The following is a 22935-nucleotide window of genomic DNA, read 5'->3' on the forward strand; positions in this document are numbered from 1 at the left end:
ACTGATGTCACTGCAGACTTCCTGCCCTACGGTACCAAAGTCTGCGTTTCTGGAATAAACGACCATCTCCTGTCATCGAGGCGCTATAACTTGTATTCCCTCCTCCTTCCCCACCCCCACTGTACCAAAGCCTCCGTTTCTGGGAAATCAGGCCATCTCCTGTCATCAAGGCGCTATAACTTGGTATTTCCTCCTTCTTCCCCTCCCACCACTGTGCCAAACCCTCCGTTCCTAGGAAATCAGGCCATCTCCTGTCATCAAGGCGCTATCCGTCCGCTGGAGGGCGCTAGAGCACCGCGGGTGAAGCACAGACCTCTCACCGCCTCAGCCGAGCTCTGTCACGGGGACTTCTAAGCGGGGATTTCCAGACATTTACGTGTCATGTCACAGGCTTCTAAGCACTAACAGAGCAGCGGGAGATTTACAGCCATGTATGTGTCATGTCACAGGCTTCTAAGCACTAACAGAGAGCAGCGGGGGATTTACAGTCATCTACGTGTCATGTTACAGGCTTCTAAGCACTAACAGAGCAGCGGGGGATTTACAGCCATTTATGTGTCATGTCACAGGCTTCTAAGCACTAACAGAGCAGCGCGGGATTTACAGCCATTTACATGTCATCTCACAGGCTTCTAAGCACTAACAGAGAGAGCAGCGGGGGATTAACAGCCATTTACTTGTCATGTCACAGGCTTCTAAGCACTGAAAGAGCAGCGGGGGATTAACAGCCATTTACGTGTCATTCTAAGCACTAACAGAGCAGCGGGGGATTTACAGCTATTTATGAGTCCAGTCCCGGCCTTCTAGGCACTAACAGAGCAGTGGGGGGTTTACAGCTATTTACGTGTCATGTCACAGGCTTCTAAGCGCCCGACACAGATGGGGAGAGAAGGAGGAACATCAGTTTTGTATAGCGCTCAAAGTAGCGCCTTACTCGAAGGCCAGTTACACTACACAAGGTCACATTCGTGTCATGATCACGGGGAGATGAAGTGATCTGCCCAGGATCACAAGATGTTGAACCGACGCCGGGACTCGACCGTGGTTCCCCAGGTCCAAGGTCGGCAGCTCTGGGTGTAAGGAAGCGCCTCTCCCGCCAATAATAACAGCGAGGGCTTCTAAGCACTTCTAGAGTCTGAGCACAGGCCCTGCTCACCAAAGCAACAGAAACCAAGGGAGTAAAAATAAACAAACACAGAGGTGGGGGGGGGCATAACTGGAGGCAAAAATAACAAAAGAAGGGGGGACTATGCAGACGAGGAAAGAAAACGAAACTCCTGCACCTCTTCACTTTCACTTTCACCTCCTCTAGCTCCTCGCAGCGAGGCTCTACCCGGTGAGTGATGACGCGCTGCTGTTCTGCCTTCTGATTGGTGGGTTCCCCCTCTCCCGCCTCTCTCTGGGACTGACTGAGCTCAGATCCTGTGAAGTTCTCTCCAGAGCTTTTCCTCACAGACTGATTGCCCCCTCTGTGACCTCACTGCTGCCCCGCATCATGACCTGGGGTCCCCTCCTCCTGCTCCTTGGGGGGCTCTGTCTGCAACAGGCCAGGGCAGGTGAGTGATCTGGGAAGGGGGTACATCGTGGAGGACGTTTGTATAGTGTTAGGGAGGCAGGTGGACTGCACTGGGGTCTGTGGAACAGAGAGAGATGGGGCTTTGTGTGGACATCAGTGTAACACAGGGTGAGTGAGGGCTGTGTGGACATCAGTGTAGCACATGTCAGTGTAACACAATAGTGAGTGTGTACATGAGAATCAGCGTACTGTGTACACAGATCAGTGTAACACAGTAGTCAGTATGTACATGTGAATCAGTGTAACACATGGAGGGACTGTGTGCACAGATCAGTGTAGTGAGTGTGTACATGTGAATCAGTGTAGCACATGGAGGAGCTATGTGCGCAGATCAGTGTAACACAATAGTGAGTGTGTACGTGTGAATCAGTGTAGCATGCCACAACATGAGCCAAGCCACATAACTACCATGCAGCTCACACAACAAACACTCTTCAAGGTCAAAAAGTGTATTTCCTTAACATTTGGGGTATTTTCAGTCAATATTTGACTTCAGTAGTTCTTAAACTTTTCACTTCTGTGGACCCCCCACTGAATCACTACTGGTAGCGGGGGGCCCACCGTAATCAGCTTTTAGGGCTCGCAGTTAAAAGCGTATGCGCTGTCACTGTAGGGGTGTTGCTTACAAGAAAGGGTTGGGGCCCATCACTGCTTTCCATTCGTTGGCCTCATTGTCACTCTTAGCTGCTGCCTCCTAATTGGCCAGCGAGTGCTGGGCGTCACGTCCTTTTCTTTCTGTGGAGCATGGATCAAGCACAGATTGCTTCCTCCTTATTACTGTCCGTCCGCAGATCACTCTGTGAATGAGGTAATAGTTCTCCTTCTCCTCCCACCAACCCCGTGTTGCTTCTTCCCCTCCCACTGACCCCTTTTTCGTGTTTCTCCTCCAGTTACCTTCCCTCGGCCGTCGTTGCTTGCACGTACCCTCACTCCCTTGCCCCGGCCTTGCTTGCCCGTCACAACGAAAGAAACTTTCTGATGCGGTGCCAGCACTGGCCGCAAAATAGCACTTTCCAAACCTTAGAGCCACGCTACACAGCCAAACCGCTGTACAACATGGCTACAACACGACGCCAAGTCAGTAACTCTCGCATAGGGACCCATTGGCTTTGGCAATCCTTGTTACTATTTGAACCGCAAAACAACACACAAAATGCAAACTAGCAATCATCATATACAAATTATGAAATATTTTATTAAATTCACAATCAAATGTTAAAGTACAGCAATTTAATTTCAATGGGAATGGGCAAACTTTTCAAGACTTGTGTTTATTTGTAACAGAGTGTTATTCTAGACTCAAGCACACGCATGTCCAACAGGTCAATCGCGAACTACCAGTAGGTCTCATGTGATGATTATCTGTCAGAGGGTTATGCTAGACTCCAGCACACGCATGTCCAACAGGTCGATCGTGAGCTACCAGTAGGTCTCAGGTGATAATTACCTGTCAGAGGGTTATGCTAGACTCCAGCACAGGCGTTTCCAACAGGTCGATCGCGAGCTACCAGTAGGTCTCAGGTGATAATTACCTGTCAGAGGGTTATGCTAGACTCCAGCACACGCGTGTCCAACAGGTCAATCGCGAGCTATAAGTAGGTCTCAGGTGATAATTACCTGTCAGAGGGTTATGCTAGACTCTAGCACAGGCGTGTCCAACAGGTCGATCGCGAGCTACCAGTAGGTTTCAGGTGATAATTACCTGTCAGAGTGTTATTCTAGACTCCAGCACAGGCGTTTCCAACAGGTCGATCGCGAGCTACCAGTAGGTCTCAGGTGATCATTACCTTTCAGAGGGTTATGGTAGATTTCAGCACAGGCGTTTCCAACAAGTCGATCGTGAGCTACCAGTAGGTCTCAGGTGATAATTACCTGTCAGAGGGTTATGCTAGATTCCGGCACAGGCATTTCCAACAGGTCGATCGCGAGCTACCAGTAGGTCTCAGGTGATATTTACCTTTCAGAGGGTTATCTAAGACTCTGGCACAGGCGTTTCCAACAGGTTGATCGCGAGCTACCAGTAGGTCTCAGGTGATAATAACTTGTCAGAGGGTTATGCTAGACTCTAGCACAGGCGTTTCCAACAGGTCGATCGCGGGCTACCAGTAGGTCTCAGGGGATCATTATCTGTCAGAGGGTTATGCTAGACTCCAGCACAGGCGTTTCCAACAGGTCGATTGCGAGCTACCAGTAGGTCTCAGGCGATCAATAACTTTCAGAGGGTTATGGTAGATTCCAGCACAGGCGTTTCCATCAGGTCGATCGTGAGCTACCATTAGGTCTCAGGTGATAATTACCTGTCAGAGGTTTATGCTAGATTCCGGCACAGGCGTTTCCAACAGGTCGATCTCGAGCTACCAGTAGGTCTCAGGTGATAATTACCTGGCAGAGGGTTATGCTAGACTCCAGCACAGGGGTTTCCAACAGGTCGATCGCGAGCTACCAGTAGGTCTCAGGTGATAATTACCTGGCAGATGGTTATGCTAGACTCCAGCACAGGCGTTTCCAACAGGTCGATCGCGAGCTACCAGTAGGTCTCAGGTGATAATTACCTGGCAGAGGGTTATGCTAGACTCCAGCACAGGCGTTTCCAACAGGTCGATCGCGAGCTACCAGTAGGTCTCAGGTGATAATTACCTGCCAGAGTGTTATGCTAGACTCCAGCACAGACTTTTCCAACAGGTGGATCGCGAGCTACCAGTAGGTCTCAGGTGATAATTACCTGCCAGAGGGTTATGCTAGACTCCAGCACAGGCGTTTCCAACAGGTCTATCGCTAGCTACCAGTAGGTCTCAGGTGATAATTACCTGGCAGAGGGTTATGCTAGACTCCAGCACAGGCGTTTCCAACAGGTCGATCGCGAGCTACCAGTAGGTCTCAGGTGATAATTACCTGCCAGAGGGTTATGCTAGACTCCAGCACAGGGGTTTCCAACAGGTCGATCGCGAGCTACCAGTAGGTCTCAGGTGATAATTACCTGCCAGAGTGTTATGCTAGACTCCAGCACAGACTTTTCCAACAGGTGGATCGCGAGCTACCAGTAGGTCTCAGGTGATAATTACCTGCCAGAGGGTTATGCTAGACTCCAGCACAGGCGTTTCCAACAGGTCTATCGCTAGCTACCAGTAGGTCTCAGTTGATAATTACCTGTCAGAGGGTTATGCTAGACTCCAGCACAGGCGTTTCCACCAGGTCGATCGCCAGCTACCAGTAGGTCTCCGGCTCTCACGTGATAATTACCTGTCAGAGGGTTGGACAATATGCTAGCACCTTGAAACAGAGTCAGCGCTTTCTGTGGGGCCGGGAATCTGAAAATGCAACAGGAACAGTGGAAAAATGATTTTGTTCCTTTTCTTTATTTTCTCTTTTTTCCTTTTATTTTGCTACTTGTTTCCTTCTTTTACTATGTCTTTGTTTCTTTTTCCACATTACTTCTTGTTTCACTGTTTCCTTAGTACTTTCTGTTTTCTTCTGCCTCCTTTTACTCGCTTTTCTCTATTTCTTTCCTTTCTTTCCCACTTTCTCTCCCTTCTGCTTGTTTCTTTATTATTTAATTCTCAACTTATTTGTCTTTCTTTATTCTTCATGTTTCTGTATTTCAGTTTCTTGTTTTCTACCTTTTCTCCTTTAATAATCTACTTCGCTTATTTTTCACTTGTTTCTGTTTCTTTGTTACTTTCTTTTTCGTCCCCTCTTTCATTCCTCAATCCTTCATCTCCTTTCCTGTTTTCTCTTTCTTTGACTCTGTGTTTTTTCTGTTTTTTCCCCTTTATTTTCTTCTTTCTTTCTTCCTCTCCTTTAATTGACTGTTTATTTCTTACTTTTTTCTTCCTCTCTTTTCTTCTCCATCTCTTTCCTTGTTCTTGTCTTTTTCCACCTCTTCCTTTTTCGTTTGTCTTCTACGTTCACTTCTTGTTTCATCCTTTTCTCCTTTTTCCCGTTATCCTTTATTTCTTTTTACTCCTTTTTCAGGTTGTTTCTTGTATCTTTCTTTTTTCTTTCTTTCTTTCTTTCTTTCTTTCTTTCTTTCTTTCTTTCTTTCTTTCTTTCTTTCTTTCCCTATTCTTTCTTTTTATTATTCTGCCTTCTCCAATATCCTTTTATCTTCTTTTTTTTTCTGTTTCTGTTGTCCTTGTCTTACTTCTTTTCTGTTTTTTTATCTCTATTCTTCTTTATCCTTCTTTCTCAAACTCTCTCCCACCTTTCTCTCTCTGCCGTCCTTTATCTACCCATATCAAACACCCTTACATTAGGCGGAAGTTCGGGGTGGTTTTCAGTGACCAGAAGTAGCTCTCACTACAGAAAAGGTTGGAGACCTCTGCTCTAGTATATCACCTTGTCTTCTTGCTCTCAGTGCGTGCTCTTTTTGTGAGCGCTACCAGTCCTTCGATGGAGGCCACCACTCCTTGGATCAAGGCTACCCATCCTTCGATCGAGGATACCTGTCCTTCGATCGAGGCTACCAGTCCTTCGATCAAAGGCACCAGTCCTTCAAACAAGTACTACCAGTCCTTCGCTCGAGTACTACCAGTCTTTCGATCAAGGCCACTGGTCCTTCGATCAAGTACTACCAGTCCTTCGCTCGAGTACTACCAGTCTTTCGATCAAAGCCACCGGTCCTTCGATCAAGTACTACCAGTCCTTCGATCGAGTACTGCCAGTCCTTCGGTCGAGTACTACCAGTCCTTCGATCGAGTACTACCAGTCTTTAGATCGAGTACTACCAGTCCTTCGATCAAGTACTACCAGTCCTTTGATCGAGGCTACCCGTCCTTTGATAGAGTACTACCAGTCTTTCGATCGAGGCCACCAGGCCTTCGATTGAGTTCTACCAGTCCTTCGCTCGAGTACTACCAGTCTTTCGATCAAGGCCACTGGTCCTTCGATCAAGTACTACCAGTCCTTCGCTCGAGTACTACCAGTCTTTCGATCAAGGCCACCGGTCCTTCGATCAAGTACTACCAGTCCTTCGATCGAGTACTGCCTTCGGTCGAGTACTACCAGTCCTTCGATCGAGTACTACCAGTCTTTCGATCGAGTACTACCAGTCCTTCGATCAAGTACTACCAGTCCTTTGATCGAGGCTACCCGTCCTTTGATAGAGTACTACCAGCCTTTCGATCGAGGCCACCAGGCCTTCGATTGAGTGCTACCAGTCCTTCGATCGAGTACTACCAGACCTTTGATCGAGGCTACCCGTCCTTTGATAGAGTACTACCAGTCTTTCGATCGAGGCCACCAGGCCTTCGATTGAGTACTACCAGTCCTTCGATCGAGTGCTACCAGTCTTTCGATCAAGGCCACTGGTCCTTCGATCAAGTAGTACCAGTCCTTCGATCGAGTACTACCAGTCTTTCGATCGAGGTCACCAGTCCTTCGACCGAGGCTACCAGTCCTTCGATCGAGTGCTACCTGTCCTTCGATCGAGGCCACAAGTCGCCGTACTAGATTCCCTCTGCTGTGCTTGAGCTGCTCCCACAAATTGTCTGAAGACACCAACTTAATTTAAATCCTGCAATCTCCCGTCCTTCACATTTAGGCCCGTATTTATACTTTTTTTAGCGCCGCATTTGCGCCGCTTTTTGACGGCTAACGGCGCAAACCTACAAAATACAATGGTATTTTGCAAGTTTGCGCCGTTTTTGCGTCAAAAAACGACGCAAATGCGGCGCTAAAAAAAGTATAAATACGGGCCTTAGAGTGTTTTAAAATGTTAAATTTTACGTTCAGCTTTTTTATGTTTTTGTGTACACCATCTTTTTTAATCTACTAACATTGTGCAATGTTTGAGACAGCTGTGGACCGCCCAGTAGGGGTCGCAGGCCCCAGGTTACGAACATCCGTATTAGACTGTATCACTGCTCTGAGCGGTATTTATTGGAAGTGATAGTTTATAAACATAAAATTATAAACATTAATGATCCGCACCTCACCCACTTACTGTAATCTCTGGCGACTCTTCTTACAAGGGTTTGTGATCGGAAACGGTTTGTTAAAAGTGGTTTGTTTTTGTCACAGAATCACTTTATTTTCATTCCTGCCTTCTGGTAAGTGAGATATTACCGCCACCGCACAATAACTTCGCCTCTCCATCCAACATCAACACTTTTCGTCTCATTCATGGACGTCTAGTCACCCACAACATTGTATGTCTCCGGCCTTTCCGACGCCTACGTTCAGTGTTACGTGATGTATGTTGTATGTTGTATGTTGTACACACCGTTCCCTGTGCACTCTAACACCCTTCGTGGGCCTGATTTACATCAAATGAAACTATATAAAAATACATTACATTTCTACTAATTATTTAATTATTATTAAATAGATAAGAACTACTTCTCACATGTTGTTTTGCCCCTGATCTGCCCCCCTCCCCCCCCCCACTAACCCCCCAGGGTAGGCAGAAAGTCACTGGACAGCAGAGTTTATTTTTTTATCATAAAAAGAGGGGTGAGGGCTGCCCACAATGGGCAAGGCAATGCCCTCACCCCACGTAAATGTGGACTGAGGTCTTTCTGCCCCCACCACCCTACCCCAATGGGGCAGGTGAGGCAATATCCCAAATATGCCTCCGGGGGGGTCAGAAACCCACTAGGTAGCAGGGACTACTTTTATGTAATAGTGTAGGGGTGGGGGCTGCTGAAAATAGACATCCAAATGCCCCCAGCCCCCCAAAACAAATGGGCACAGTCTTTCTAACCCCCCCCCTTCCCCCTGGGTGGCAGATGGATTTTTGTTTTATAAAAGAGGGGTGGGGCAGTCCACAATGGGGATGGTCATGCCCCCACCCCACATAAAAGGGGTGTGAGGTCTTTCTGCGCCCCACCCCCATGGGACAGGTGAGGCAATAGCCCCCAATCTGCCTCCTTGAGGGGCAGAAAGCCCATTAGGCACCAGGGATAATTTTGTGTAGAAAAGTCTATAGGTCAGGGCTGGCCAGAATGGGCATGGCAATGTGCCCACTCCCCCTAAAAAATTAAAACATTGAAAACATTCTTTCTGCCCCCCCTGGGGGAAGGTGGGGGGTAATTAGCCCTGAACTGCACCCCAAGGGGCAGTAAGCCCACTAGCCACGAGGGAATATTAAAGAAAAAGAGGCGTGAGGGCTGCCAACCATGGGCATGGCCATGCCCCTCCCCAAATAAATGGAGATAAAGTCTTTCTATACCCTGGGGGGCAGACAGGGGCAATTACCCCATCTTATGCCCCTGGAAGGAGGGCAGAGAGCCCACTAGACACCAGGGATTAATTTTTTGAAAAAATAGAGGGATGGGGGTGCCTATATTGGGCATGGCATGCCTCCACCCCCAAATAAATGGGGACAAAGTCTTTCTGCCACCCCGGGAGGCAGACAAGGGTAATTACCCCATCTGATGCCCCTCCTTCCCTGGAGCGAGGGCACAGAGCCCACTAGACGCCAAGGATTCATTTCTTGAAAAAATAAAGGGATGGAGGAGCCTATAATGGGCATGGCCATGCCCCCCCACCGAAGATAAATGGGGACAAAGTATTTTTGCCCCCTGAGGAGCAGATGGAGGTAATTACACCTAATCAGCCACCCAGAGGGGAAGACTTCCCACTAGACGCCGGGGAAGGGGCTGTCCACCACCATGGGGATGGTTATGCTCCCACCCCAACTGATGGGGGTAACAGTCTTTCTGCTGGCCCTGCGGACTATAGAATTTCACCCCAGTGGCAAGCAAGAGGACATTTGGCTTTTTTGGGAGTTGGTTTTACATATGGGCCAAGAGAGCTTGGCTACCTCCCAATACCGTCACACGTGCAATGCTGAATGGCTGCACTTTTTGGGCTTGGGCAGCCCCCACCTGGAAAAACCTACCACACTCAGACAGTTCTGAAAACTAGACATCTGTGGGTGTCCAGGGTGGTGCTCCTCACATGCACCCTACACCAGTTTCTTACCCACAATGCCCTGCAAACCTCCAACTTTGCCTGAAGTTACACATTTTCCCTACATTTCTGTGATGGAAACTTCTGTAATCTGCAGGAATTCATAAAATTGCTACCACCCAGGATTGCACCATCTGAACCAATAAAAACTCTGCTGCACTTGTGTGGCTGGGCCTAGTGCCCACGACAGGAGCGGATCCAACCGTGGCCAATAGGAGTCTCCATGCAAGGGCTCATATTCACCAAAAATACGTGGGGGCCTTGTTAATGGTCAACTAGGAAATCCTAAATGAGTTTGTAGAATATTATATACGATTGGACACTTCATTTGTGTCAGAGTCATATGATAGCTTTACTGACTATCTTGATGAAATAGTATTAGTGTGGCTAGAAGATTATAATGAACGTTTTTAAGTCTCCCGATTTCAGCGGAGGAGACAGTGGGCACTATCCACTCGCTGGCGAAGGGAAGCCCCAAGTTCAACCCATTTCTTCAAGGTATACAAGAATATCCTCGGACCGCACCTCTTCGAGGTCTATGCTGAGGCCTTACAGGATGGGAAACGTCCTTCCTTGATGTGGGAAGCAATTATACCCATCGTTCCTAAACCAGGGAAAGATCCCACTAAATATACTTCTTATGGTCTGCTCTCACTCGTGAATTGTGATAAGATACTGGCTAAAGTTATTGCAACAACGCTGTCTCTGCTGCCGGAGAATTTAATGTCCCAGGCACAGTCAGGATTCGTCCCGCACAGTTCAACAGCTCTCAGTCTGCACAGGGTCTCTGCTGTAATCAGTCAGATAAATCCCAACATAAAGGCAGTGATCACCCTTCAAGACCCTGAAAAGACAATTGATTTTTTAGTATGACCATTTCTGTTTGAGACTGTCAATTGACTTGGTATACTGAATAGTTTCAGGGCCTTGCTATGACTGCTGTATGCGCTACCCACAATCTGGGTTGGCATTATGTCCTGACTCAGATACCTTTGAAAAAGCTAGGAGCACGAGGCAAGGTTGCCCCCTGTCTCACAACAACCTCATCAGAAGATTCCACGAGATTGGCATGCAAGAATCCACGCTCAAATGGATCTGTTCCTTACAGGAAAAACATTGTGAAGTCCCACAGGGATCGTCCCTCAGTCCCACCCTTTTCAACATGTTTATGACACTGCTGGCGAAGATTATCCAATCAGAAGACATCACGTCATCTCCTATGCTAATGACACTCAACTCAGCCGCTCTCTGACTGATGAGAAAACCACCACCAGATCCAACTTTACCAACTGGTTGACCATGGCAGTAGACTGGATGCAAACCAGGTGCCTGGAGCTCAGCTCTGACAAGACAGAAGTACTGGTCTTATGGCAGCAAGACCACTCCATGGCACCCCCTGGGGGCCTTCGGAGCTAGAACAACACCCACAGACCACACAAGGATCATCCTAGACAACAAGCTCAACATGACGGCTCAAGTCAACGCAGTGAGCAACTCCTTCTTCCACATCTTATGCATGCTGCAACCGATCTTCAAATAGTTCCCTCAGAACACCAGGGGGACGGTCACTCAAGCACTCATCACTAGCAGGCTGCACTACAGCAACACTCTCTATACCGGAATCTCCAAACTGTGCCTACACAAACTCCAGACCAATCAGAACGCCGCTGCAAGACTCATAGTGAACCTCCCATGCCGCACCCACATCACACCACAGCTCAGGAAGCTTCACTGGCTCCAGATTCACAAGCGCAGCCAATTCAAACCTCTCACTCACATATACAAAGCCCTACACAACACAGAACTAGAATACCTGAACAGCCACATACACTTGCACCAACCCACCAGATACCTACGCTCAGCCTCACTCTCACCCGCACGTACCGTATCTGTAAAAGCAAACCAGGAGGTCGCCTATTTTCGATCATCCGAGATGTGGAGCGCTCTCCCTCACCCCATCAGAGCCTCCTCCTCACTTCTCTAGTTAACGCAAGAAGCCGAGGACCCGGCGCTCCATATGAGCACCTTGGGACCACACCCCTGCCCAAGAGACTGGAAACCCTCTAGACTAGCGCTCCATACAAATCTACATAACACAACAACATATTCCCTTAGTATTTCCATTAGCCATGACCCCCCGGCTAGACAGCTCCAAGAGAAGTGTATGCGTAGGGGACCGTACTTCTGCAGAGGGTGACTGATGCTGTCCATGTATGTGAATGATATGTTACTGTTTTTTAAAAATCCAGAAGTAAACATGCCATCATTGATGAGGAGATGATCCGGTGTGGGAGATATTCAGGGATCTCTATCAACTTGAAGAAGAAATACCTGTGCTGGAATACCCACGGAGTGGGTCACTGACTGTTAGATACATTTATGTGTAGTTCTATCCAGGAAGCCTGAACTGACTGCTCAGCTGAATAATGGTCAGTGACTGACAAGCCAACATGATAGGTGGATACTTGACTTAAACTTCTATAGTCGCTGCTGGGCCTGGTCCCCTTAATTACAATGATTGCCCTTTAAAACTGCTGTACCTCTTAGCGAATATTCCCAAACCCTTGAATAAGTAATTTTTCTCGACGCTTAGGACCTTACTGATTAAACTGGTAGGAGCAGGTGGCCCAGCTAAGCCTGCCTGGAACACCATGGTACTCCCTTATGTATGTAAAAAAAGGGGAATTGAGATCCCAGATCCAGAGATGTACTATTGAGTGGCACTGTTGTGTAGCCATTTTAGTTATAGCTCCATGCACATTAGTTTAATACACTAGACCACTGTGCACCTTGATCTAGATATATTTTATTCAGCTTCGCATTGTTATTTTTACAATAACCAGTTTTATGGTCTTGTTTTAATTTCTTCTATCTAACTGTTTTGCTTAGCCCAGCACTGTGTTCTCAAACAACACATTCTTGATCACTTTGTGCTTCAGTCAAGGCTACAGTTTGGTACATTGCCGGTGAACGTGGTAGAAGTTTAGTCTCCAACATTCATGGAAAATACACATCCTTACGTAGGGACATTTTCTTAGAACATTAGCTGTGTTATTATAAAAGCACTTCCTAGTCCCATTACACGTTAAGAGGGAGATTCCAGCCAGGGAACCACAACTGTATGCTGAATGCTTCGCTACAGATGCTAACGCAGACTACAGGCCTTTGCTTAGGTATGAGGGTTGATGTCCTCCCGGGGGAACCTGAAAGGCAGGATTAGAGCTTAACAAGCCGTGCTCAAATTATGATTCAGATAGAAAATAGTCCATCGACTTTAGTGCCAATATGAAAGCATTATTCTTATGCTTCACTCTCATCGTCACCATTTTAATATTGTTATGTTGTGTTGTTCTGGTTATTGCAGCTCACACTTTACTATCTAAAATGCAGTTGTTTTATTAAACCAGTCTTTAAAACTTATACTGCTTCCATTGTCATTCATGTGTGAGACCGAATCGTGAATGAGAGAACCGGATGCGACCTGAGTGACCACGACTTCCCTGAGAAGTATGATATGTCATGCGCTCCGCTGCCCAATCATCTCTACCTTTCGGGAGAGATGAGGCACTGCTAGTTAGCCAGAGCAAAACCCGGATTTGGAGCGACAGGTGAATATGTGATGGAACAACTAGGTCCTAAACAACTACTTGCCTAAACCACTGCTGCTAAACAACTAAAAAGTCTCTACAACGAAGTACTGAACAACTACTGTCTAAACAACAGTTTTGCCTAAATAACAATTGCCTGAACACAGGATTTTAAGGTAAGTTTTTCTTTTTTTTATGGTTTATTAGTTGTTTTGAATTTATATATTTATATATAAATGTATATGTGTATATATATATATAAATTCTAAACAATATATATATATATATATATATATATATATATATATATATATATATATATATATTCTAACACCGAATTTTAAGGTAAGTTTTTTTTAATGGTTTATTAGTTGTTTTGAATTTATATAAGTTGTTTAGAATTTATATATATATATAAATTCTAAACAACTTCTATCAATTCAAAACAACTAATAAACCCTAAAAAAAAAACTTACCTGTTGAGGCAATCGTTGTTCAGGCAAAATCGTTGTTTAGACAGTAGCTGTTCAGTACTTCGTTGCAGAGACTTTTTAGTTGTTTAGCAGTAGTGGTTTAGGCAAGTAGTTGTTTAGGACCTAGTTGTTCAGGATGTTTCCAGTGACAGGTGTCACCCACCATGGGTCAGACTCAGTCTCCCACACTGTGGACGATCTTGCTGCTCAAAATCCAGTAGTCTCATTTAGAATAATGAGCCTACGTGACATGGCGCCGCCAACGTTTGGTCATGCTCTGATTTTTGGGTCCTCCGGAGTATCTCTGTCTCATTATATATAATGACCCCTGAATGCCGTATGCGGAGACGTCCGTGGTACTGAGGATTTCCACCACAGCTGTGTAGGTGATACCACTACAGCTGGAGGTTGTTCAAGCTTGAACTTCAAAAGGAAACCCCATTTTGGCGTGCCTTCTCTGAATTCATAGTGTTACTATCATGGCGAATCCCCAACATGTACAAATAGCTGTTAACATGAGACAACTTCTCACAGCACACCTACTAGCAAATGGCCTAACAGCACAGGGAGGTCCAGTTGCATTTGTGGTGAACGCCCACGCAGCTTATAGAACAGAAATTTTTTACTCTTGGGTCACATTTCCAGCAGTTGATGGGAACAGAAATACATTTAACCATTATACACCTGCGAACGCGCCTGGACAATACAGAACGTACGCATACTTAGAGATACCTGTATCTTATCAAGAACATAATAATTGGCTTGATGGCACCCTACCCCATACAATATTACCAGTAAGGTTAGGTCCGCTACGTAATGACGGTCTTACCTGGCCTTTATTGGCCACCTATACACCACATCCTGCGGTTGGAAATTTAGCTGTAGCTAAGGTTCATCACTTATATTCTGAATTAATAGCAATATATAGACGATTAGTACAATTTGTGATGCAAACATTAAATACAAACCCGGCACGTGGTGCTCCAGCACACCCATATGCAGTAACACCAGGTATAAATCCTGCGACTGTACATTCGATTATGGGTAAAGTACCCGCCAAACGAGAAGAAACTCTGTTTTGGTTAGCACAAAAAATTAACACGCTGGAGGCAGTATTTCCCCATACGGTACCTCAGGATAAACATAGAATATTAACGATGTGCTTTCCCTTTGGGATGGTCCCTACAGTAGAAAACTGTAATTCTTGGGGTATGGTATTTGCCGCGCTCTACACAACCGCACACGGTACACCGACACTTGCCAATTTACTGGAAGTGCTGAAACTAATTCAAGATGAATATGGGGCTGTCCCGGCCCTAGATTTGGGCGTGCAGTTGATGGGCAATTTTGCCACAGTGTCCTCAATCATTTTGAGTAACCTTAAAGGGCAAGCAGTCGCACTTGCAGTGCGCATGCGGCTTCGTGATGTTCCGCAACAAGATCAAGAACGAGAGCTGCCTAAAATAATAGCTGAAACCTATTTAAGTATCAGTCGAGATAGCCTAGGGGCCAGACCACAAAAACCTCAATTCCAGGGTAAATCAAATAAAGATACAAACAACAACCTGAGGGTAATAAGAAACGCTGGGATAAAAAGCAACAAACGCCTAAAAAAGAAAGGGGAGAATCTCCACGTACGGAGACCCCACAGAATAGGTATAATCTCAGAAATAGAGATAATATCAAAACGCCCGATAGATATCAATATACTGATACACGCCAATCTCGTTCCTATCAGGACTCATCGGAAAAGAGAAATGAGAGAGGTGGGCGATCAGAGCGAAGAAGAGAGTACGTGAAACCGAGACAGGAATCACAACGCACTGGAGGTTTCTGTTAAAAAGGAAGAGAAACCAGCCCAACAAAAACAACAATTTAAAAAGAAAAAAGTGGCAGCAGTCGCAGACCGACATGCCACACAGGAAGAAGGTCCTCTTGAAGAACAAGAATTGGGCTCTAGCATTGCTAGACAGCGTGGCAGAGGTCACAATAGTTCGCCGGAATCTTCTAGAGCATCTGGAGGGGAAATCAACTGATGACTTTATACAAGTATAAACAGCGGACATTCGTGTCTCTAAGCCTGATAGGGTGTACAAAGTAACGTTGCAATTAGAAGGAGACATTGAATGCACAATAGACGCAATCTTTTGGGATCGCATAGTGAAAGTGTATGATGTCTTGTTGGCCGAACAAGATTGGCTGCCTGACCGCAGTATCCCATAAAATGTGAAGCAAAAGCACCAGTGAGACAAATACTCACGCAATTAGAGTACCAGGGGTGATTGAACCCTGTGTCTCGCAATGAATAACCCTTTATTCCCCGTAGCTAAACCGAATCATTCATACAGAATAGTCTTAGACTACAGACATCTAAATAGTCACACACGCACCTATGCTATACAAAATTCACATAGCACTGCACTAATGAGCAACATAGTGCGTAAAAAATACAAAACAACACTAGACATATCTAATGGGTTTTTCTGCCAGAATATAGCGCCTGAAAGCAGAGACTTTAACGCACTAGGCTCTCAGAAAAAAAATCTGTCATTTACCTCAGGGGTATAAGAACAGCCCAGGACTGTTCGTGACTCGTGTCACTGCCATTTTACACGAGATCGACCCTGAAGCATTGTCCTATATAGATGATATATATCTCACGGATGATGAATTACTACAACATTTAAGACGGGTAGCCCGCATTGTTGTAGGGTTTGCTGAATTTGGCTACAAATTTAACTTCAAAAAAACAAAAATTGCCTTCCTTAGTGTCCTGTTTCTAGTATATGAGCTGTCAAGTGAAGGGAAGAGCCTAGCGCCACAATTCTTAGAAAAGTGCGCACAGTTACAACCACCGAATACGATTAAAAAACTCCAATCATTATTGGGTTTCTTAAATTTTGGCAGAACCTACATTCCAGATTATGCTACTCGCATAAAACTTTTATATGACTTAATATGTCCCGATTTTTCAAGTAAATTCCTCACAACTGAACATACACGCATCCTTAGAGAATTGCATACAGACATGCTTGCAGCACAACATTTACACACAAGGGACAACAAAACACATTTGGTCATCAGGGTAATAGCTGGGGCCATCAGTTTCACCTATGTGACATTTAATGAAGGTGAGACAGTCCTGATTGCATACAAATCACATTTGTATTCAGCAGCTGAACAACGTTTTGCTCCTACAGAGAAAATACTCACTGCCGTACAGATGGCTGATATTAAAGAAAGACCTCTTGCCCAAGGAAAACACATTATTGTCGTTTCTCCAATCCCAACCCTAGAGGCTGTTACAAAAGCTAGCGTTCCGAATGCAAAAGCACTACATCCACGTTGGATACAATGTGCTACGTCTCTAACAGCCACTGATGTAGACTACATTTTTGACCCAAAGTTACAAACTCAGGAATTCCTACAATATGAAGTAGAATATCCAGTTCCAGCAAATACCTTGCCTATTGATGAGTATCATAGAGTCATGTACACCGATGGCTCTGCACAACCTACAATTGGAACTAAACATTAATATTCTGCTGCTTGCGCAGTCGTGAGAGGCTATATGGAAGGGGATACATTTTGTCCTCTACATACCTTTACACAGACCCTAGGGGATTGTACATCACAGTTGGCTGAGCTAAAAGCTCTGCTGATGGCACTGGAACACACGGATCTGGCACAGCCTACGCTGTTTGTGATTCATATTATTGTGTTCAGTTCTTTAATGAATACCTGCATTATTGGCGCCAGAATGGGTTCAGAGACTCCAAAGGCACCACCATCAAACACAGACTACTGTGGGGGAAAGTAGCTGACCTGAAAGAGATGCTACCAAATGTCCATGTTGTACATACACTTGGACACCAGCGCGTTGGAATACATGTTGCTGGAAATACATTGGCTGATGAAGCCGCAAAGCCAGCAGTGGCAGTAGCCACTGTAACTGCAGTGACTCGCTCAAGTTCTAAACCAGACACAGACATTTGGACTGCCGTGAAAGCTACGGCTGATGGTACGCCCCATCCTAAAGGGTTTCCTAACAAATATCGTTATCATATGGGAAGTATGCTGAACGCTGAAGTTAAGATACCAGGAGTAGGCGTATGAGATATCCCTAACAAAGATATAAGACCACAATTAATTAAAGCAGCACATGAGGGGGGTGGCTTCTGCAAATGCTGGTGTGGCGGCTACAATTTCAATCTTATAGGCCCGTTATTGGTGGCCAGGTCTCTACAAAAAGACTAAGCAGTATGTCCTTTGTTGTGACATCTGTCAACAAATAAATGTTTCCACGTCAAAGCGCCCGCCACAGACACCCCTCTTAATTTCAAACAAACCGTTACAGTGTGTGTACTTGGACCACTGTGGTCCCCTATCACCTGATAGTGCATACAAAAACATATTAGTCACTGTTGATTCATGCTCCAGATTTGTATAGGTGTGGCCACAACGCTCGGCTGATGCTCGGACTGTTATTAAAGATTTGCGAGTCTTTATCGGTACATATGTAGTTGCGGCCTTCCATTCGGACCAGAGCCCTACTTTTGCCTCAAGGGCATTCAGGGACCCCATGACTTCGTTGGGGGTCCAACTACAGTACTCATCTCCATTCCATCCCGAGGGAAATAGTGTAGTGGAGCGATTTAACCGCCATTTAAAGCAATCCTTAACAGCCAGAGTCTTAGGTACGGGTTGTAGTTGGCTTAATCACCTGTATGGAGTCCAGAGGGCACTAAATAACCTGCCTAGAAGGTCCCTGGGGGGTCGTACTTCATATGAGTGCCTGTTTAGAACTCTAATGTATGTTCCGGATCTTGATGGTCGTGGCATGGAGGCAGCAGAAACACCTTTTGACGTAAATGAACGGGTCACTGTCTTACAGGAATTGCAACAGTTCTGTGATGATAATTCTTCCAAAAGTGCCGCCTCCACAAGAATTAAGGATGTGCCAGTAACATCACCGGCTGGATTCCCAGAGTTGGGGATCTTGTACGTGAAAAATTTGCAGTGAAAAAATAATTTGGCCATTCTTATCAAGCACCAGACCGTGTACTAGGAATACACGGTACCAGAACTGTTATTCTATCATTGTTGGCAGCTGCCAAAGAAAATCGTTTTGTCTCAGTTGACAAGGTCAGATTACACCATGTGGACGGTCCTGTACAGCCGACCAAGAGGAACATCCAGTAGTTCCCGAATCACTCTCACTACTGGCGAAGAAGTTTCACTACAAGTTGTTTATACCAACACTGATACCTCTCCGAACTTGGGGAGGGTGGAAGATGATCTTGCATTAGTTCCACTAACATTAACTAACTTAGAAACATTTGACCAAGTCAACTCGACTACAAGCCAAACGGATGGTGCTGTCTATAGTGTACCACCACAGGAAACACCAACTCCACCACTGACAACGGCTACGCCATTTGCATGAACTGCCTCTGGTTATTTTGCTGACTTCAACGATGATTTCTCAGACTCATTTGCCTCTTCGACAGCTGATTTGTCAAGTGCACGTAAGCTAACAAACTGGCTTAAAGAAACATATTTCATTTTTCCATGGAACTGTATATGGCTTTCTCTGACTGTCCTAGCCTTTCTGCTTTGGATTGGTTTTGTTATTACCTCTTTCTTATTAATACATGGTAATTTTCTTCCTGAAAGGTCAACAGTTGAACAGGTGGAGGACGTTTTGAAACCACATTTTTCATCACACAAAGTCCGAAGAGATTTATCCTCTGTGAACATTTCCGCAGTGCCAATTCCTGATGGGATTGTTTGGGACAAAGTAATGTTTGATATATATGGTTCCACGGAAATTATTCAAATACTGTATGTGTTCAAATTATCAATAAATGATATAGTAATTCCAGGCATTGTATCTGATGATTGGGATGTGAATACAGTTGATTCTAGGATGACTGAATTGCAATATTATACTGTCTTTGAAAACGAAGATGTTTACCAATTCAAATAAAATTATGGTGATATGTTTTGCTATAACTTTTATGGGCACTACTTCATACATAGAGCGAGCAGTCCCAAAATGGTATTTAATTACACGCAATGGGAACATTGTCCAACTCCACCTCAAGGGAGTTCTAAAACATATTCTGAAAAGTTTGCATATTTTTCTGGGCACAATCAATAAAATGCTGAGTCGTATCACTTTAATGTACCACCTACTAAGGATATAGGGGCCATATGTACGAACACATTTTCCCATAGACACAGAATGGGTAAAACCCTTTGCTATATCTGGCCCTAGATATGTTATTGACTAATACGAAATTTATATATTCGGAATCCTTTGTTTCCCGGTTATCAATAGAAAGCTATGAATATTGGTCCAAATCAATTAATCTGAAAAGTGTCTGGGGAACAAAAAATTGGCAAATTAAGTGAAAAGAAACAATGTTTAGATCATGTCTTACTCCTGGTCAGATGATCTTCTTAAATGAAACTGTGCAACAAACAAGTTGTTTAGGCTTAACAACAATCAGAGAATTAAACATGCCCAGTATACCTGCCCCTGCAAAATTTTGCAAATGGCAAAAATACACGAATGCAACTAAAGATGAGCTCGATGAGTGGGTCCAGAATGGTACGTTTAATGCTTCACTTACACATCCAGGCGGGTGGTTATTGTGGACACTAGATACCAATGGGTGTCATCAACGTTTTATTAACTCCTCAGGGGGGTTTTAGGGGGAGTAGGCCAGGCCCTCGCTATATATCTCCAGAACATGCAGACATTATTACAACATATTTTTTTTTTGGGGTTGTTATATTAGATATCTATGAATTCCTGCTCTCATCTTATCACACTTATCTACTCATCACTCTTATGTCATGTCTCTATCAAACTATCCTCCATTCTCACTCTGACTCATCCCAAATCTCATCTACCACTTTCATCTCCTAAATATCTCTGCCTAAGCTCTTCCCTCCACATCTAATTCACCAAACCTCACTCTACCTCTGTGACCTCCCACACAACCCTACTAAATTCTCCTGCATTTATTTCACCCTGCTACTATGCTCTCCCCAACCCTTACACATACTCTTCCCCCTCCACCCCCCTTTACTCATCCCAAGCCTTTGGGTTGAGTAAATGAAGGATATACTCCCACTTAACACCTCTGGATTTATTTCCTCCTCCACCCCTCCATTACTCCAGTCTAACTAACAAACTCTCATATCCGCGGCTCAAATTAACTCATAATAATACTAAAACTGTACTCATTATTTAACAATACTAATCCATCACTAATTCTTGTTGGGTTCGGAGTAGCGTGCTACTCATCGAAAAGCGCTTCGACGCCTCGTCAGGGGTAGTAAGCGCTATATAAATACGATTACAATTACAATTACAATATATGGGGGTCTTACAACATTGGTGGTAAATGCCGCTTACCGCCGTGCAGAAGACCCCCAACACACCGCCGCAGAATTCCACCACAGCTATTACGACTCACAGCTCGGAATCCGCCAAAATCTAGACACCCACACAAGTCCGCCACACCAAAGGTCAGTGATAAACTGGCAATAACAAAACCTCCACCGTCACGCCAACAGGAATACGCCCACACTATCACGACCCACGAATCCACGCGGCGTGGTATTCCATTGGCGGTACACACCGCCGCGCTCAAAATACACACACATTTACAAAACACTACCACATTGGACAAATTGAAATACACACACCTGATACACATACACACACCACTCCCACACACCCAATACAATATGAAACACCTGCCCACATCACCCACAAACCCACAAACCCAAACTCCAAAAATGTAGATGAAGGCCAGATAGACAGCACAGCAAAGAAAACACCAGCATACAGAGGCACACAACACCATCACACATACACATCCATGCACAAAACACCACACACCCCTAAACATCACCCCACACATCACAACACACACCACCTCACACATCACCCACATCACCCCATGGCACCGCAAAGACACCCCAGGTTTTCAGAGGAGGAGCTCAGGGTCATGGTGGAGGAAATCATCCGTGTAGAGCCACAACTATTCGGATCACAGGTGCAGCACACCATCATAGCTAGGAAGATGGAGCTATGGCGCAGAATCGTGGACAGGGTCAACGCAGTGGGACAGCACCCAAGAACACGGGATGACATCAGAAAGAGGTGGAACGACCTACGGGGGAAGGTGCGTTCCGTGGTCTCAAGACACCACATCGCGGTTCAGAGGACTGGCGGCGGACCCCTACCTCCTCCCCCACAACTAACAACATGGGAGGAGCAGGTCTTTGCTATATTGCATCCTGAGGGCCTTGCAGGAGTAGCTGGAGGAATGGACTCTGGTAAGTCAACTCTTCACTATTACATCCCCCCCTACCTGCACGCTATCACATACCCCCACCCTTGCCCTCACCCCATCACTCCAACTCCTCACATATGTCCTACTATCACAAACCACACATCCCCACACCAAGCCCTGCATGCAACAACAAAGCATGGACACCCATCACCAATGCATGGCCTCTACACATACCCACACAGACCCCTAAACAATTAGCACACAAGGTCCTACACAGGAATGCAAGCACTGGGGTATAGGGTCACCCACCCATTGCACACCATGGCACACACAGAAGCAATAATCATGCCTTTACACCCCTGCAGGACCCCTACCCAACGTCACCGGACAGGAGGTTCCAGACATGTCCACCCCCCCACAGAAGAGGCCCACAGTGATGACAGCAGCTCTGTCCAACTGGATCTAGATGACCAGCCCGGCCCATCTGGGACCTCGGGACAGTCGGTTCCCCTTACACTGGCACAAGCCACAACAGAGCCTCCCCCCTCTGGAAACACCAGCACAGCACACACCCAGTGGGCCCATACCTCTGTCCCCAGGACACGTCAAGCAGCAGTGTGTCCACCACTACAGGGAACCCAGGCTAACCCACCACCCCAAGAACTGCAGGGACTTGGGGGCAGTGGTAGTGGGCACACGGTTCAGGGGACAGAGGCCCAGGAACACAGGGAAACTAGGAGGGCTGCTGTGCGACAGGGGGAGGACATGCCCAGGGAACCCCCTCTCCACGAGGCCCTCTCCAACATCATGGGAGCTTACCACCATTCCCAGGAGACGATGGCAACGGTACTGGCCAAGTTTCAGGAGACCCAACGGCTGCAGGAGGAACAGTATGTGGGGTTCAGGGAGGAACTCAAATCCATCAATACCACCCTGGGCACCATTGTAGGGGTGCTGAAGGAACTCGTGAACACCAGGAGATACACTGTGGCACAACAAGGGGCCCCTGACACTAGCCTGGACGATGAACTTCCCACCACCTCCGCCGGCGCTAGTGGATAGGAGACACCGCC

The 22935-nt window shown here is 45.9% G+C and overlaps 1 protein-coding gene across 1 annotated transcript in view; it reads left to right on the forward strand.

Annotated features, from left to right (window-relative positions):
* The first annotated feature begins 1422 nt into the window (after nt 1-1422).
* Nucleotides 1423-22935, forward strand: part of LOC138301432 (saoe class I histocompatibility antigen, C alpha chain-like) — a 248416-nt gene continuing 226903 nt past the window's right edge. Inside the window, exon 1 of the mRNA XM_069241924.1 lies at nt 1423-1556. Coding sequence (XP_069098025.1) covers nt 1496-1556 — 61 coding nt within the window. The 5' untranslated portion in view covers nt 1423-1495. The remainder of the gene's footprint in view (nt 1557-22935) is intronic.

This window comes from Pleurodeles waltl, chromosome 6 (genome assembly GCF_031143425.1).
Source record: "Pleurodeles waltl isolate 20211129_DDA chromosome 6, aPleWal1.hap1.20221129, whole genome shotgun sequence".
Classification (NCBI taxonomy): Eukaryota; Metazoa; Chordata; class Amphibia; order Caudata; family Salamandridae; genus Pleurodeles; species Pleurodeles waltl.